The sequence below is a fragment of the Notamacropus eugenii genome, chromosome 3 (genome assembly GCF_028372415.1).
Source record: "Notamacropus eugenii isolate mMacEug1 chromosome 3, mMacEug1.pri_v2, whole genome shotgun sequence".
Taxonomy (NCBI): domain Eukaryota; kingdom Metazoa; phylum Chordata; class Mammalia; order Diprotodontia; family Macropodidae; genus Notamacropus; species Notamacropus eugenii.
The window spans coordinates 130,115,566-130,132,462 of record NC_092874.1 but is presented as its reverse complement, the minus strand read 5'-3'; the positions used below and the strand labels follow the sequence as shown (position 1 = coordinate 130,132,462).

Sequence of the window (16,897 nt, the reverse complement as noted above, 5' to 3'; positions counted from 1 at the left end):
AATCTCCAGCGGCCATGCAGGTCCCTCCACCCACAGGTCAGTGAGAGAGTCTTTTTGGCTCCCCAGAGAGGAGCAGAGTGTCCCCATAACTCAGGCCCCCTCGGGAGGCAGCAGCGGAGGCGGGAGCAGAGAGGGGTTCCCAAAGCAGTCAGGAGCTCTGATCCATTGTTGAATGTCTCCGCATAAACCCCCTGAGGGAACTAAGCCCCGTGTGGTAGCCTGCCCCCACCTGAACACTTGAACTTAATCTCACACTGAATAGCAGCCCCGCCCCCGCCCAAAGCCCTGAGGCTGGGAAGCAGCATTTGAATCTCAGACCCCAAGCGCTGCACCGATCTGGAGGCGAGGTGGGTGTGGAGAGGACACTCAGAAGTCAAGTTACTGGCTGGGAAAATGCCCAGAAAAGGGGGAAAAAAAAAATAAGACCATAGAAGGTTACTTTCTTGGTGAACAGATATCTCCTCCCTTCCTTTCAGAGGAGGAAGAACAATGCTTACCATCAGGGAAAGACACAGAAGTCAAGGTTTCTGCATCCCAGACATCCAAAATAAATATTCAATGGGCTCAGGCCATGGAAGAGCTCAAAAAGGATTTTGAAAATCAAGTTAGAGAGGTGGAGGAAAAACTGGGAAGAGAAATGAGACAGATGCAAGAAAAGCATGAAAAGCAGGTCAACACCTTGCTTAAGGAGACCCAAAAATATGCTGAAGAAAATAACACCTTGAAAAACAGCCTAACTCAATTGGCAAAAGAGGTTCAAAAAGCCAATGAAGAGAAGAATATTTTAAAAAGCAGAATTAGCCAAACGGAAAAGGAGGTCCAATTAGAATGGAACAGATGGAGGCTAATGACTTTATGAGAAACCAAGAAATCACAAAACAAAACCAAAAGAATGGAAAAATGGAAGATAGTATGAAATATCGCACTGGAAAAACAACTGACCTGGAAAATAGATCCAAGAGAGACAATTGAAAAATTATGGGATTACCTGAAAGCCATGATCAAAAACAGAGTCTAGACATCATCTTTCATGAAATTATCAAGGAAAACTGCCCTGATATTTTAGAACCAGAGGGTAAAATAAGTATTCAAGGAATCCACAGAACACCGCATGAAAGAGATCCAAAAAGAGAAACTCCTAGGAACATCGTGGCCAAATTCCAGAGCTCCCTGGTCAAGGAGAAAATACTGCAAGCAGATAGAAAGAAACAATTCAAGTACTGTGGAAATACAATCAGCATAACACAAGATCTAGCAGCTTCTACATTAAGGGATCGAAGGGCATGGAATAGGATATTCCGGAAGTCAAAGGAACTAGGACTAAGACCAAGAATCACCTACCCAGCAAAACTGAGTATAATACTTCAAGGGAAAAAAATGGTCTTTCAATGAAATTGGGGACTTTCAAGCATTCTTGATGAAAAGACCAGAGCTGAAAAGAAAATCTGACTTTCAAACACAAGAATGAAGAGAAGCATGAAAAGGTAAACAGCAAAGAGACTTACTAAAGTTGAACTGTTTACATTCCTACAAGGAAAGACAATATTTGAGGCTCTTGAAACTTTTCAGTATCTGGGTAGTTGGTGGGATTACACACACATACACACACACACACACACACACACACACACACACACACACACACACAGCAAAGAGTGAATGGAATAGGATGGGATCATATCTTTAAAAAATGAAATTAAGCGGTGAGAGAGAAATATATTGGGAGGAGAAAGGGAGAAATGGAATGGGGCAAATTATCTCTCATAAAAGAGGCAAGCAAAAGACTTTTTAGTGGAGGGAAAAAGAGGGGAGGTGAGAGAAAAACATGAAGTTTACTCTCATCACATTCCACTAAAGGAAGGAATAAAATGCACACTCATTTTGGTATGAAAACCTATCTTCAATACAGGAAAGTGGGGGAGAAGGGGATAAGCAGGGTGGTGGGAAAGATGGAAGGGAGGGCAATGGGAGGAGGGAGCAATTTGAAGTCAACATTTTTTTTTTTTTTATTTAGCTTTTAACATTCATTTTCACAAAATTTTGGGTTTCAAATTTTTCCCCTTTTCTCCCCTCCCCCCCCAAACGCCAAGCATTCTAATTGCCCCTATGACCAATCTGCTCTCTCTTCTATCATCCCTCTCTGCCCTTGTCTCTGTCTTCTCTTTTGTCCTGTAGGGCCAGATAGCTTTCTATACCCCTTTACCTGTATTTCTTATTTCCTAGTGGTAAGAACATTACAGCTGGTCCTAACACTTTGAGTTCCAACTTCTTTAGCTCCCTCCCTCTCCACCCCTTCCCTTTGGAAGGCAAGCAATTCAATATAGGCCAAATCTGTGTAGTTTTGCAAATGACTTCCATAATAGTTGTGTTGTATAGGACTAACTATATTTCCCTCCATCCTATCCTGTCCCCCATTACTTCTATTCTCTTTTGATCCTATCCCTCCCCATGAGTGTTGACCTCAAATTGCACTCTCCTCCCCATGCCCTCCCTTCTATCATCCCCCCCCACTCTGCTTATCCCCTTATCCTCCACTTTCCTGTATTGTAAGATAGGTTTTCATACCAAAATGAGTAGGCATTTTATTCTTTCCTTTAGTGGAATGTGATGAGAGTAGTGAAGTCAACATTCTTGGGGAGGGATAAGATCAAAAGAGAGAATAGAAGCAATGGGGGGCAGGATAGGATGGAGGGAAATATAGTTAGTCTTACACAACACGACTATTATGGAAGTCATTTGCAAAACTACACAGATATGGCCTATATTGAATTGCTTGCCTTCCAAAGGGAATGGGTGGGGAGGGAGGGATGAAGAGAAGTTGGAACTCAAAGTTTTAGGAACAACTGTTGAGTACTGTTCTTGCTACTAGGAAATAAGAAATACAGGTAATGGGGTATAGAAAGTTATCTGGCCCTACAGGACAAAAGAGAAGATGGGGACAAGGGAAGGGAGGGATGACAGAAGAGAGGGCAGATTGGTGATAGGGGCAATTAGAATGCTTGGTATTTTGTGGTGGGGGAGGGGACAAATGGGGAGAAAATTTGGAACCCAAAAGTTTGTGAAAATGAATGTTAAAAGTTAAATAAATAAATTTTAAAAAACAAACAAAAAAAACCAAAAAAAAAAAAAAAGAATTGTTAGTGTGAACCCCTTAGACCATTATCCTGAACCTCTGAAATTCACAAACCACTAAATGGGAACCACTGTTACTATGGCATGCTTCCTCTTAAGTGCTCAGACAGAAGCAACAATTTGTACTAAAATACATTCTGAAATTTAGCTTGCATCACAGAACCTCAGTAGGAATAGACTTCAGAGGCCAAATCCAACCATAACTAAACAAAAATCCCCCAACCCCACCTCATGCTCACAGCTCTAATTGTTTGGAAGTGTTTGGGTTTTTTTTCCTTTCTAACAAGCCTGAATTTACCTTTTTTCAAGTTCCATTCATACCAACTAGTTCTCCCCTTTGAGCTCAAATAGAACCAGTCTATCTCCTTTTCCCACTGAACATCCCCTTAAAATATTTCCAGATAGCTATCTTGATCTTCCTTTTCTCCTTCCTCTTCTTTTCTCTAGGCTAAACAATCCTCATATGACATGGCCTCAAGGCTCTTCATTATCCTGGTTACTCACCATCCTTCCTAAAAGTGCCAAGAAATGAAGAGAGTACAGTAAACAGGACTACCGTAGCTAGTCAGGGCACTATTCTTTTAATACAGCCTAAGACTGCATTAGTTTTCTTTAACTGTCACACATAGTTCACAATATTGACTTTGTAATCCACTGAAACCCCTAGATATTTTTCAAAAGTTCTAGCCATGTCTCCTGTATTGCTTTTTGATCTCAAGTCTGAGACACTGCATTTATCACTATTAAACTTCATCTTAAGATCATACCCAGTTCTGACTCACTATCTACCATTAGATATCTTTTCTAGCCCTTGTCACCTGCAAATTTTGACAAACACTCCATTTAAAACATTAATAAAAACCTTTAAACTCTCCTAGATACTTCACTAGGGAAGTCACTGAAAATAAAAACGGAACAAACCATTAATGACTACTCTTTCAGTCTTGCCATTTGACTATAGTTTGAAATCCCCAAGAATAGCATGAGAGTTTATCAAATGCTTGGCTAAAATCTAAGGAAGGCATATAAATAGCATTTTCCTGAGCTACTTTGGTAAATAGTGCCCTCCAAAGAAATAGGGATGTTTGAAGGAGGGAGAGGGGGATGACGGATGACAGAAGAATTCTCTTTTAACATGTTGATTTTTGAGATGTCTGTAAGACAGCCAGATGGAAATACTCAAAAACTGGAGCTCAGGAGACTGATTAGGGTAGATAAGAATTTAAGAGTCATCTGCATAAAAATAATGCAATCTATGAGTGCTAATAAGACCACCAAGAGAACAGATATGTATACATACAGAGAGAAGAGAAGGCTCAGGACAGACCTTGGGGGAAAAGGGGCAGGGTGGAACATGAATCTAGCAAATTAGTCTGAGAAAAAATGTTTAAGGCAAAAAAAGAAAACTAGGAGAAAATGTCATTAAATTCACTGGAAGAAGAATATTTAGGAAGAAGAGGTGAAAAGTAAAGAGATATATTAATAAAAGGCCAGCAGATTTAGAAAATGAGATAATCAGTAAACTTGAGGACAGCAGTTTTAGTAGAATACTGGGGCCAGAAATCAGATTACAAATAGTTGGGTGGGAAAACAGAAGATTAATATGCTGAAACCACAACAAATCTGCTATATTTAAAGTAGCCACACTAAATAATCAAATCTTAAAGTCTGTTTACTTTGTTCCTTTGAAATCAGCTTGTGATATAAGTAGAAATTCTTAATAAACTATCTTCTGAACTACAAAACAAAAGGTCTGATTAACTATTAGCTCTCAAAAAAATCTAGGTATACTATTAAGCCCCAATGTAACTTTTCATTAATACAGAGATAGATGATACACTTTTATCCAAACAGGAATAAATTAGGAATATGCAATCCTTAATGTAATTTGCTACAACTACAGGGTTGTCTCATTACTTGAAAGAATCTAATGTTGTGATAATGAAAAAATAAATGATCAAGTAGGATGAAAAACTTCCACAAGATGGCAGCATATCTATATGCTAATTTAAAAACAAGGCTATTTTGCCAAAATTAAAAACCAGGTCTGTGGTAAATTAAAATTGTAAAGTGCTTACAAACAGATTTTTGACTACATAAAGGTCAAAGTCAACTAAAAGACAGAATTATAATTTATTATGCTTCATAAATTATGAATCTTTCAAAACCAGAATTTAATGACAATTACTGTATAAGTTGTAAATGCTACTCTGCATTTGTTTGTCCTACTTTCAGATTTCATGTATTTTTATTTAAATTCTTTCTTGGTCTTTTTAGCTTGAATTTTCCTTTAAAACTACTAAAATTCTCACTATGATCTTGCAAAGATGTTTGTTTTTCATAGCCATCTTACCATGATTCATAGATTAAATCTGTACAAATCATATTGGTTATATGTACCAAAAAATAAAAATAACCATTTTTCCTTCTAGTGTTACCAGATATGATTGGTAGTTTTACTTTTTTCTGTCATATAATTAATGATTCCTAACATCACCTCTACCTAAAGTAAGAGATCTTAACCTGGGGTCTAAGCTTATTTTATGTGAGAGAAAAAAGAAGGCTCCTAACATGTACCAGACACTGTGCTAAGTGCTTTATAAATATCACATACATACAAAACTATTTCCATTGTTTTTAAAACCTATGTCTTTCGATGTATTAAAATTTTTGAGGGAAAAAAAAAAAACAGGTTTCACCAGACTGCCAAAAGAACCCAATGACACAGGAAGGTTAAGAAACCCTAATCTAATTTTAAAGAATTATCTACTGTGTTTTAAATAACATACAAAACTCAGGTTAAAATAATTCTTTGCTTAAGAAAAAAATTATCCATTCCTCAGAAGATCTTTCAAAGCAAAACTAGACTCTAGCAGTGTGATCTTGGGCAAATCATTTCACTTGTATGCACCTCTTTTTCCTCATCTGAATTAGGTGACCTCCAACATTCCATTCCAGCGCTAAGATTCCATAATGCCTTTAGGGAATGCTGGAGTGAGGAGATAAAGGTCAGGCCTTATTTCAGTTCTACAGAAGAATAAACTTATCTCCAAAATCACAGGATTCTAGATTTGGAGCAACCAAGGAGAACTTAAATCCAACCTTCTTATCTTACTGATACTGTGCTCAAAGGTTAAGTGACTTGCCCAGGGTCACTGGGAAAGTAAGCAGCAAAGTTGGGATTTAAAACTAGTTCCTCTGACTCCAAATACTGAATTCCTTACATAGTACCACACGGCATCCAACTGAAAGGCCAGGCCTAGAATCAATATTCTCTGGCTCAGAATTTCCTCTACTAAACTGTAACTGCCCACACAACACTTTCCCTTTTAAATGGTCGTTTCTCAAATGAGTACATATGCTTGCAGATTAATAACTACCTGATCCCTTTTTTCCGCAACAACAATTAAAAACTTCCTAAGTGATCAGAAGTGATGCTGTAGATACCTAAATGTGATCAAGTGTGAGTCAGGCATTCAAACAGAAGAATCCTTTCTCCCTGTTACTTAACAGTCAAACTAACTGAAAAGATATATAAAAAGAAAATGTTCTACATAAATGCAGAGCATACTGATTAAAACTAATGAATCTCCATTTAAAAATTTATTACATATTTTTTACAGCTAGATTTATGTCCACGTTAAGTTTGTAACTGAGAAAATAGTATCTTACAATTCAAATACAATATCCTATCACATAACTTAAGTATTTAAGGCTGTGTGATGTAGTGAAAAAAAAATCCTGTTTTCTATAGCAGTGTAACCATGGGGAAATCACTAAACTTTTCAATGCTCCAGGCAACTAAGATATAAATTGCAAAATAATTAAATTACAGAACAATTACAAATCTGCTTTGATAGCAGGAATTTGCTTCCCACAGTTCACCATAGAAAGAAAAAAATAGGTCTAGCTAAGGGGTGGGGAGCCTGCACCACATGTGCCCTTTTAGGTCCTTGGGTGTGGTTTTTTTTGACCAAGGACAAGTTTTACAGAATAAATTTTGTGAGGTTTGGATTCAGTCAAAGGGCTGCACTTGAGGACCTTGAGGCCACAGTAACCTCACCCCTGGTCTAGCCAAAAAATTTTTTATATAACTCAGTAAAAGAATAAATTTCATTATATTTAACTTAATTCAACCAAAAAGTTTTTTGCTGCACTTGTATGTATATTCAAGATATTCAAAGGTCAATGACAAACAGACTCAAATTACTAGGGGAAGTCTCATAGAAATTAGAATTTAAAGCTACTGAACCAATGTCCTCAATTTACCAAAGAAGAAAGTGAGCCAAACAGGAAAGGTGACTCATTTAAAGTCATAGCACTATACAACAGCAGAACCTGTATTTAGTATCTCAATATTAAATATTAAGTCTCAAAAGTAAGAAAGAAAATTTTAAAAAATGCAATTTACTACAACCACAGAGATGCTATACTGTTATTTGGTTGTAACAATCTATTTCACTTTTTCCACCAGTCAACTTATACATTACTGGGATGTGTCTTCCTTTTTTTTCAGTAAATATAAACATTCTTGTTAACAGATTTTTACATACCTTTCCAAGTGCCCTAGTAACAAAAGACATCACAGGGTGACTTGATGGCTGGAGTTTCCAACCAAAGACAGTCTGTCTTAGGTAGGCTTTAAGAAATAGATGGTGCAGTGGAAACAGAGCTGTATTTGAAAACCAAACAAGTGGAGGTACATCCCAGTTCTGTCTGTCACAATCTGACCTTGGGCAACTCATTCAGCCTCTCTGGATCATGGGTCTCTCATCAGTAAAATCCTAGTGTTGAATTAAATAAGTAACCTCTACGATTTCCACACCAAATTGATGGACCTGGAAGTTTACTATCTGGTTATTTTTTTCATGTTTGTAGTCCATCATCAATTCTAAAAAATAATTTTGTAGGAATCTAGTATGCTATGCAAGAATATTCAAGGTACTTGTGAAATTTGGTTTGTTGGTAAATGCACTACCTTGCAACAAAATGGGCCTATGTTTTATAATGTAATTCTACAGCATACAGAATCATTAATTACATAAAACTAACTTTGGGGAGAAAGACATACAATTTGGAAAAATTTAATAAAAATATCAAAAATCAAGACTATCACTTAGCTCAATTCCATAACCAAGAGTATCCAACAAAATAATGATTAAAATTGCTCATCTTTGGTTCTTGATGCCTCTCTTTTGAAATCACTTTCATTAGAACTAGAAACAAGCTTTTCTGTTGACTACTTTAACCTTCAACATTACTTAGGATATCTTCCAATATAAGACAAGTTAGTGTGTTTTTAGAAAATTAGCTACTAGTCAAGAAAATATTTGATTTTGCACATGAAACTAAAAATTTTAAAAGCCTTAACATTCGTCATTAAGACTGAACTAAAAGTTGACTTTTGAAATCTCAAAGTTTTAAAACAAAATTAAATTGTATACGTACAAAGGTAAGTAAGCTCTGTCAGAAATAGGAGCAGAAACCTCTAATAAATTTCCAGAAAGCCCATGGTTCTTTGCCTCTACAATATGCAAACTTTGCAAATTACATAAATACCAATTTATCTGAAGATCAGATTTCTAAGAACCCCAGAATCCTCAACTATAAAATAGGGATAATAATAGCACTACTTCCCAAGATTGATATGAGGATCAAGTAAGATATCGTCAAAGCTCTTAGCATGCTACCTGGCACACAGTAAACACTATATAAATGCTAATTGTTATTGAGGATGTGCCTGAGCTATATTTTGATGCAATCTAAGGGATTTTTGAGAAAGAAGTGAAGAGGAGGTGCATTTCATTCAGAGTTGGGAGACTATGTGTACAAACCCACCAAGGAAGATAATACCAAGTTTTCTAAACAAACAGTATCGCTCTCTAATTCTAAAAAAAAGTTCTCTTAAAAGTTTCAGAAAAAATAGAACATATACCTTTAAAAATTAAGTAACGACTATGAAAACACTAACTGGAAAGCACTACAAACATGGATTATTAGAGATTAAAATATGAAAATTAACTTCAGCAAAGTTAATAAGCCTCTTTTTAAAAGACACATTACAACTCAGCTTTGGAGATTATATTAAAATGATAAATTTGTGAAATGACGGTTTCAAGTTTATGCCAATACTTACATATTGTCTTCCACACAAATTTTGGGACCAACAACATTAGCTGCTCCACTTGCCATTTTGAAGGCAAAATGTTTTTCCGGACAAGCTTTTGAAATTCCACATTTATATCTGGGAGGTTTTGTATCTTTGGAGAAAATAGACACAGTTTCAAAATGAATTAGTAATTGAATGTATGTGACTATAATCAACGATTCTTCTAACTGCAAAGTAGGCAATGCACTAAATGACCAATCAAGGGCTAACATTCTTTGAATGACACACAAAAAAATGAAATGGCACAATGGAAATAACTGGGAATCACGAGATTATAGTTCTAATCCCTCTAGGTAACTAACTAGGTACAACAACTTTGTAATTTAACCCCTCTATGCCTTTATTTGCAAAATAAGCATGTTAGATCAGATTACCTCTAGAGTATCTAAAACTGAGTATACAATTTTCAGTATATATACTAGCTATATGTTCAGCTACAACTCTGCGTATGTGTGTATTATCAGTGTACCTTAAAGTTTATATTGGAAATTTTGTTATCTTAGAGTTTAAAAAAGACTTCCAAATGTTTAATCAAAAGATCCTAAGTGGCAGACTAGCAACTGACATAAGATAAACTTGAGTAAGAATGAGGAAAGATTTGAGCTTATGAATTAAATGGTTTCATTTTTTTCCCCCATTTAGAGACATTTTTGAGCCTTCGATTTAGTTTTCACTTTGGATAAACCCTATGCTAAAAAAAAAGGCTATGTAGAGACTGAAATAAATACACAATTTAAGCATTTAGAAAATTTTTTTAATCTATTTAGGTAAATTTATCTATACATTAATTCCTTCAGAGTAAATGACTCTTCTCTGTTCTGTCAACTATTACTCCAACTTCTATTAATCTTCGTTTTTTGCTATGGATTTTAAAAAGTTTTTAAACCAACAAATATAGCAGTAAAGTCTATGGTTTCTACTATTAATGAATGAAATAGCCTTTTGTGGGTGTCATGGACTCAACAGTTTGGAGAAGTATATAGATACCTTTTCAAAATAATATTTTTAAATGCATAAAATGAAATACGTAGGATTACAAAGGATGCTGTCAAGATTTTTTTTAAAGTTCACAGATGCCAGGTTAAGAATCCCTGCTGTCAAGTACAGTAAAAATTGAAAAGTAACTAAAGTGATTTTTCATTTGAAATTATTTCGCTTCTAGGTCAATTCTGTATGTTGAATTTCACAATAACCAAACTGATGTCAGTCAAAAATATGCCCCCTAAAAAACTACATATTACTGAACCAAATAGAAAATAAATTTCTTTTGAGATATATAATACTTACAAGCTATCTGTAGTGCTGACCTTGCTAAAATAAAAAACACAAAAAAAAGTCAGTTAACTTCAAGCAAAAAAACTGAATATGAAATGTATCTACTGAATTTTTAATAAACTCATAAAATGTTTATTGTTCATTATGATTTTATATACAACCTCTACCAAAATGAAAATAAAGCATATTGAAAGAGAAACCAGCAAGAATAGCTAACATTCAAAATACTCATAGTTCAAAATTACAAACTATAATGAAGTAGACAGATTACAATGTGGTATGTTTTAATATAGATAGCAAATACAGTTGTCATCTTTAATTATTATTGTAAATTTAAGGTCCAATCAGGCATATATTAAATTTTGATTGCCATATATTCAATAGCCATCACTGCAAACAATAAAATACCACTTTAAAATTATTACAGATTTGAAAATTTTTTTCAAAAATAAATTCAAACAAAACTAGAAACTCCTGAGTTATTAAACACAGAATCTTAGATTAAAAGAAGCAATATAATCTAAAGTAATTCCCTCTACACTTGATAAAATTCAGCTTTTGCAATTGGTCAGTTTTACTGGTGGAAAATTTGCTAAACCTAAGAAGATAGCCCGTTCCATTTTTGGCCTTCTTGATTTCTTAGTTAATTTTTCTTTATGCTCAGCCAAAAATATGTCTCCATTTAACTTTTATCCACTGGACCTGCTTTTACCTTCTAAATAAGTCTATTGCCTCTTCTACATGTGTCCCCTAAAAGTACCTGAAGATAAAAGATGTCCAGCTCCTCTCTAAAATAATCAGAATTTCTTTGACTTTTGCTCATATGCCATGGTTGAGAATGCCTTTAACTTCCTGTTCAAACAATCAACCAGTCATATACTTATTAAGTGCCAGTGCTATGTGTTAGGTGCTAGGAACACAAGTACAAAAAATGAAATGATTCCTATTCACAAGGAACTTATCTGGTAAAATGAAGCAAACAATAAGTACATACAAAAATACACACAGCGCAAATATAAAATGAGAAAAGCAAACATACACAAAGCAAGTTTGGATGAAGGAAACTAGGCGTTGGGAGATTAGAGAAAGGTCCATATAGAAGATGGTGCCTGAGCTGTGTTTTAAAAGAGAGGTCTCTGAGAAAGAAGAGTCCATCCAGTATTGTGGGATGGGAAGCACAAAAACTTGGAGAGAGGAGATGGAGACTTGTATATGTGGAAAAAGAAAAGGCGAGTTGTGCTGGATACCAGAGTGTGGGAGGAAGAATAATATCCAATAAAGCTGGAAAGATAAGTTGAGGCCAGAAAGTATAGGACTTTAACAGCTAAACAGAGGAGTTTTTATCTTATCCCTGGAGAAACAAGAAGCCATTAAAGTTGACTGAAAAGGGGAGATATATGGTCAGATTTTCACTAAAAGAAAATTATTTCTGAAGAAATATGCAGAAGAGGTTGGAGTGGTGAGAGACTTAAGTAGGGTAGACCAATTAAGTCTGTTGCAATAATCTAGGCAAAAGGTAGGAGGGGTCTGAACCAAGATGGTAGCAGTTGTCTGTGTGTGTAAAAATGGGAGGAGATAAGAGATACTGCAAAATTTTGCAACTCAATGGATATATGAGATGATGGAGGGTGAAGGAGTGAGAAAAATGCTGAGGTTATATAAGCCTGAGAGATCAGAATAAAGAAATTTCAAAAAGGAGAGGGTTTATAGTAAAAGATAATGAGTTCTATTTTAGAATCTGCAATAACTTCTGGGGAATTCTAGTTTGAGATATTCAATAAGTAACTCGTGATGCAGGGCTGAAGCTCAAGGGAAAGTTTGAGGCTGGTGATATATATATATATATATATATATATATATATACACACACACACACACACACACACACACACACACACACATATACATATAGTGGTGATATAGATACATACATATATAGATACATACATATATACACATGTATATAAAATATACATACACTTACATACATATGTATCCATATATAAATAAGTTAGACATGCAAATATATATTCCAATAGTTCCAACAAATATTTATTAATTTTAACAAATATAAATATCATCTAGACAAGAAAGACAGATACACAGACAGACACAACTGTATCTAGGTTCATCTGTTCATATGTATTTGTCCTGCCTGTGTGTTTTTCTGACCATTTGTTAGTGTCTGCCTGTATATCCCTATGCCAGTGTCATATCTCTGTGTCTGAGTCACCTGCTGATTATGTTACCAAGATGAAGGATATAGAGAGAGAAGACGGCCTAGGACAGAACCATGGGGAAGGTGTGCAGGATTGTGTAATGTGGATGATGAGTCAGCAAAAGAGCAATCAGATAAATATGAACCAAATCAGAAGGGAGTAGTGTCATGAAAACCCAGAGAGGAAAAACTATGTAAAAGGAGGAGGTGTTCAACAGTGTCAGATGCAGCAGATAGGATGAAAAGGAAAGACCATCAGACAACTTGGTAACTTCAGAGAAAGTAGATTTAATTGAGCCAAATGGTCAGAAGTGAGGGAATTAGGATTGAAAGTAGTTTATTGCAGGAATTAGGTGAACAACACTGACTCCATCTTGTGACTGAATTCCGGAGATTTCACTTTCTATTCAACTATGAGTCTAGTTCAACGTACGTTTTGTGAGAAAACTTTATTCAACTGTGGGAACTCAGAGAAAACTTTATTGCACTGTTTGAACCTAGTCCTGCATGTCTGGAAGCTGGAATACCCATCTGCTGCTTAGAGATCCTTAACTAAGAACCTAGGTTATGCTAACCAGAAACCAAGTCAGATGCAAAGAGTTTTCTCACAATTGTACATCTCTAGCAACCCATGTCTTATCTGAAAATTGACCACATGCTGATCAATTATTGTTTCTATGTTTCTTTGATTGTTTCCAGATACTTTGGAGGGAGTGCGATATATCTCTTTTTTCTGAATTCAGGTAATTGTACCTATTTGCTTTCCCCCTTCCAAATTGGAAAGTCCCTAGTTTTTCCTCCAATTAGAAATCAGACTACCTAATGTTGTATTGTTTTCTTTTAACTAAGTTGCCTTATTTGATCATTTTTAATAAATAAAAGGGTCTATCCTCAGCTGAGGAAGGGGCTTGGTCCTCATTTGTTGGGCAATTGGCATGCACTGCTTCATAAAACAATATGCTTGGAAGATCAAACCTTTGTTTTCCCCGGTCATTTCATCTTTTGCTTGCCAGACTCTAGTTTGTCAGACTGCAAAGAATTAAGAAATAAGACAGGACATGGATGCAACATGTATAGATAGTTTTTTAAAGGAGTTTGGCTAAGTAAGTAAAGAGGAAGAGACATAAGTGACAACTTGAGAGAATGCCAGGGTGCAGTGAAAGATAATTTTCTGTGTTTTTTAAGGATGGAGGAGGCTTTAGCATGCCTGAAGGTAAAAGGGAAGGAATAAGGAGATTCCAAGAATGGGAATAGGTGGGTACAAACATAATCTACTGGAGAAGAGAGAAGGGGAGGAGATAACGTATACATGTAGGAATGTTGGCCATGGCAAGGAGGTAGAGTGAGAGAAAGAAGTAGAGTAAGAAATTATGTTAAGAGGTTCTCAAATAAACAGAAAGGAGAGAACTTGAGCTTTTTGATCTCAGTTTTCTTGGTCAAGAGGCACTGTATTGGCTGAGACATAGGAGGGTAGGGTATGGGATGCTTAAAGAGGGAAGATAAAGTTGAAATAGCTTTTGTGTGGAGTGAGACTGGGAATCAATTAGGGAGGAATTAAAGATTTTCCTTAGCATTGGAAATGTTCCTTTTAAAATGTACTGAACAAAATATTACAAGGGTGATCTGATCAGCAACACAAAAGACAATGGGACTATAACTTTCCTTATTCTAGATCCTACATTTTTATTGATATTGGCTAAGATTGAGCTTGCAGTAAACTCCATCCTACAGTCAGGTAGCATTTCTTTTAAAGCTTAAGTGCTTATCCCTATTATGCTTCATCTTGTTAGGTATGGCTGGCTGTCAAATGTTTGATAGTACCTCTTTGAATCCTGATTCTGAGATCCAATTTACTAGCTATTTTTCTCAGTTAGATATAATCCAGAGTACCAAGGAGGATAGTGAAAAGTCTGGAAACCAAGTTATATGTAAGAGGGTTAAAGGAAAACTGGGATATTTAGTTTGCAAAAGAACAGAATAGGGGACATATGATCATTATCCTTAAATAATTAAAGTGCTGTCATGTGAAACAAGGATTAAGTTTATTTTGTGTGGCTCCCAAGGACAGGAAAAAAAAGACTAATAGGCAAAATATACAAGTAGGCAGATTTCAACTCATAATTATAAAAGCTACCAATTAGGGATGTTTAACTTAAAAGACAAATCCATTTTTTTTTTTTTTAAAGTCAGCTTCTCATCTTTGAAAGGGTTCAAATAGGAACTAATTACTATATCTGTCAGCTATTATAACAGGGATTTTCAAGTTGGGTAGAAGGCTAGACTAGATATACAATCTCCCAAGATACTAAGTCCATCCTGAGTCTATCAATAACACTACTTTCACTCCAAGCATATAAGGTCAAAGCCTTATGTTATCCAGCTCCATATTTTCATCAACAGTATAAAACTATTTTAAACAATGTCTCAGCTAAATGATTACTCATTATAACTCTGAGGACTCTTACAAATAAGGCCAACACCTTCTGTCTTCAAATACTGTAGGTCTTTAGTAAATATGCTGTAATATGTCGTGGTGATTCAGAAACAACCTTGCATTTATCTAGCTTCCAGAGCTTAAATGAATTAAATGCTCAAGTTAATATATTCCTTCCATTTTTTAGCATATAGATATTTAAATTATAGACCGATTCCTTGGGGAAATACATGCGCTATAATTACACTGCTGAAATTCAGTAATTTTTAAAACAGCTATTTTAAATATAAAATAAAAAGAACTGAAAACTAAAAGAGAGTCTATCAATTGGGGAATAGCTAAATAGATTACAGTACTGAATGGAATGAAATGAACTGTATCATAAGAAATGATGAAATGGATAGTTTCAGTATAGACTGGGAAAATTTGTATGATCTGATGCACAATGAACAAAATCCGAACAACTTAACAATCACAACAACATTGTAATGACAAAGAACTTTGATCTTAAGAACTCTTGGTCAACCCAGTGACCAACTGTAATTGCAGAAGAACTACCAGCCTGAGAAAGATAATGTGCTCAAAATACAGAATGACATAGAAATCTATAAACACACACATTTACCTGCCTGACAGAAGTAATGTACTCAAAAAACGGAAATATACACAACACACTTATATGCATACGAGTATGTATATATATAAATATATATGTACACACATATCTATACACACACACACACACATATATATATACCTACATATATAATACATACACAGTGACCAATGAGGGGAGCTGTTTTTCTGACTATACATAACCATTACAAGGGTTTTCTTTTTCTTCCTTTACCTTCCCCCCTTCTCCCCACCCTGTGGAAGGATAGACAAAATACATTTTTGTTCATTTAAATAAATTAATGAATTTTTTTTTCAAAATTAAAAAAAAATTATGGTCACCCCAGGAACATTGAGAATATATATTCCAATTTTGTTCCCCTCCATGACAGCACTTTTATTTATGTCCTCTACAAATAATAGCTGAATTATTTATATACTTTGTATTTAGTGATTTTAAAAGCCACTACTATTTGCATTTCAATATTACAAAGGATCAATATAACATAACCAAATTTACTTTTCTTAGAACAAAGCAACTCAGAGTAAGGAAAACTTGTAAACTAGGTGTCATAAAAAATAAAAGTTAAAAAAGAAACAGAAGAAACTTACCAAATAAATTTCCTAAATTTGAATCCAGCTTTATTTCAAATACTTGAGATATAACATAAAATGTCAGTAGAAATACTGCTACAGCAACCACCAACTTTACAGCCCCTGAAGAATAAGGAGCAGTTAAGTAATCTCATAAAATGTTCATATTACCTTTTTTTAAAGATATGAGTGTGTAATCCTAAATTCAGTATAAATAATTACAAATCACAATACAATGATCAGTGAATGAAAGTTAGCAAGTAGAATGATAGACAAATCATTTTTAACCATGTTAAAAAAGCTGTCTACTGTACTAAACTGATCAATGCAAAAACTCTCAACAAGAGAATACCTATGTATGACCACTACCATAAATGCTTTATGATTACTGGAAAAACCATTTGATTAATAACCAGTAGAATCATTTTCCTATATACAAGTTAACACATTAGAAAAACAT

The 16,897-nt window shown here is 35.0% G+C and overlaps 1 protein-coding gene across 4 annotated transcripts in view; it reads right to left on the bottom strand.

The window, feature by feature from the left end:
- Positions 1-16,897, bottom strand: part of FAM3C (FAM3 metabolism regulating signaling molecule C) — a 66,382-nt gene that overhangs the window by 26,402 nt on the left and 23,083 nt on the right. For all 4 annotated transcript variants that reach the window (XM_072652900.1, XM_072652902.1, XM_072652899.1 and 1 more), the window contains exons 3-5: positions 16,456-16,560; positions 10,589-10,612; positions 9,269-9,392 (exon numbers count right to left, since the gene is read on the bottom strand). In XM_072652900.1, coding sequence (XP_072509001.1) covers positions 9,269-9,392; positions 10,589-10,612; positions 16,456-16,560 — 253 coding nt within the window. The remainder of the gene's footprint in view (positions 1-9,268; positions 9,393-10,588; positions 10,613-16,455; positions 16,561-16,897) is intronic.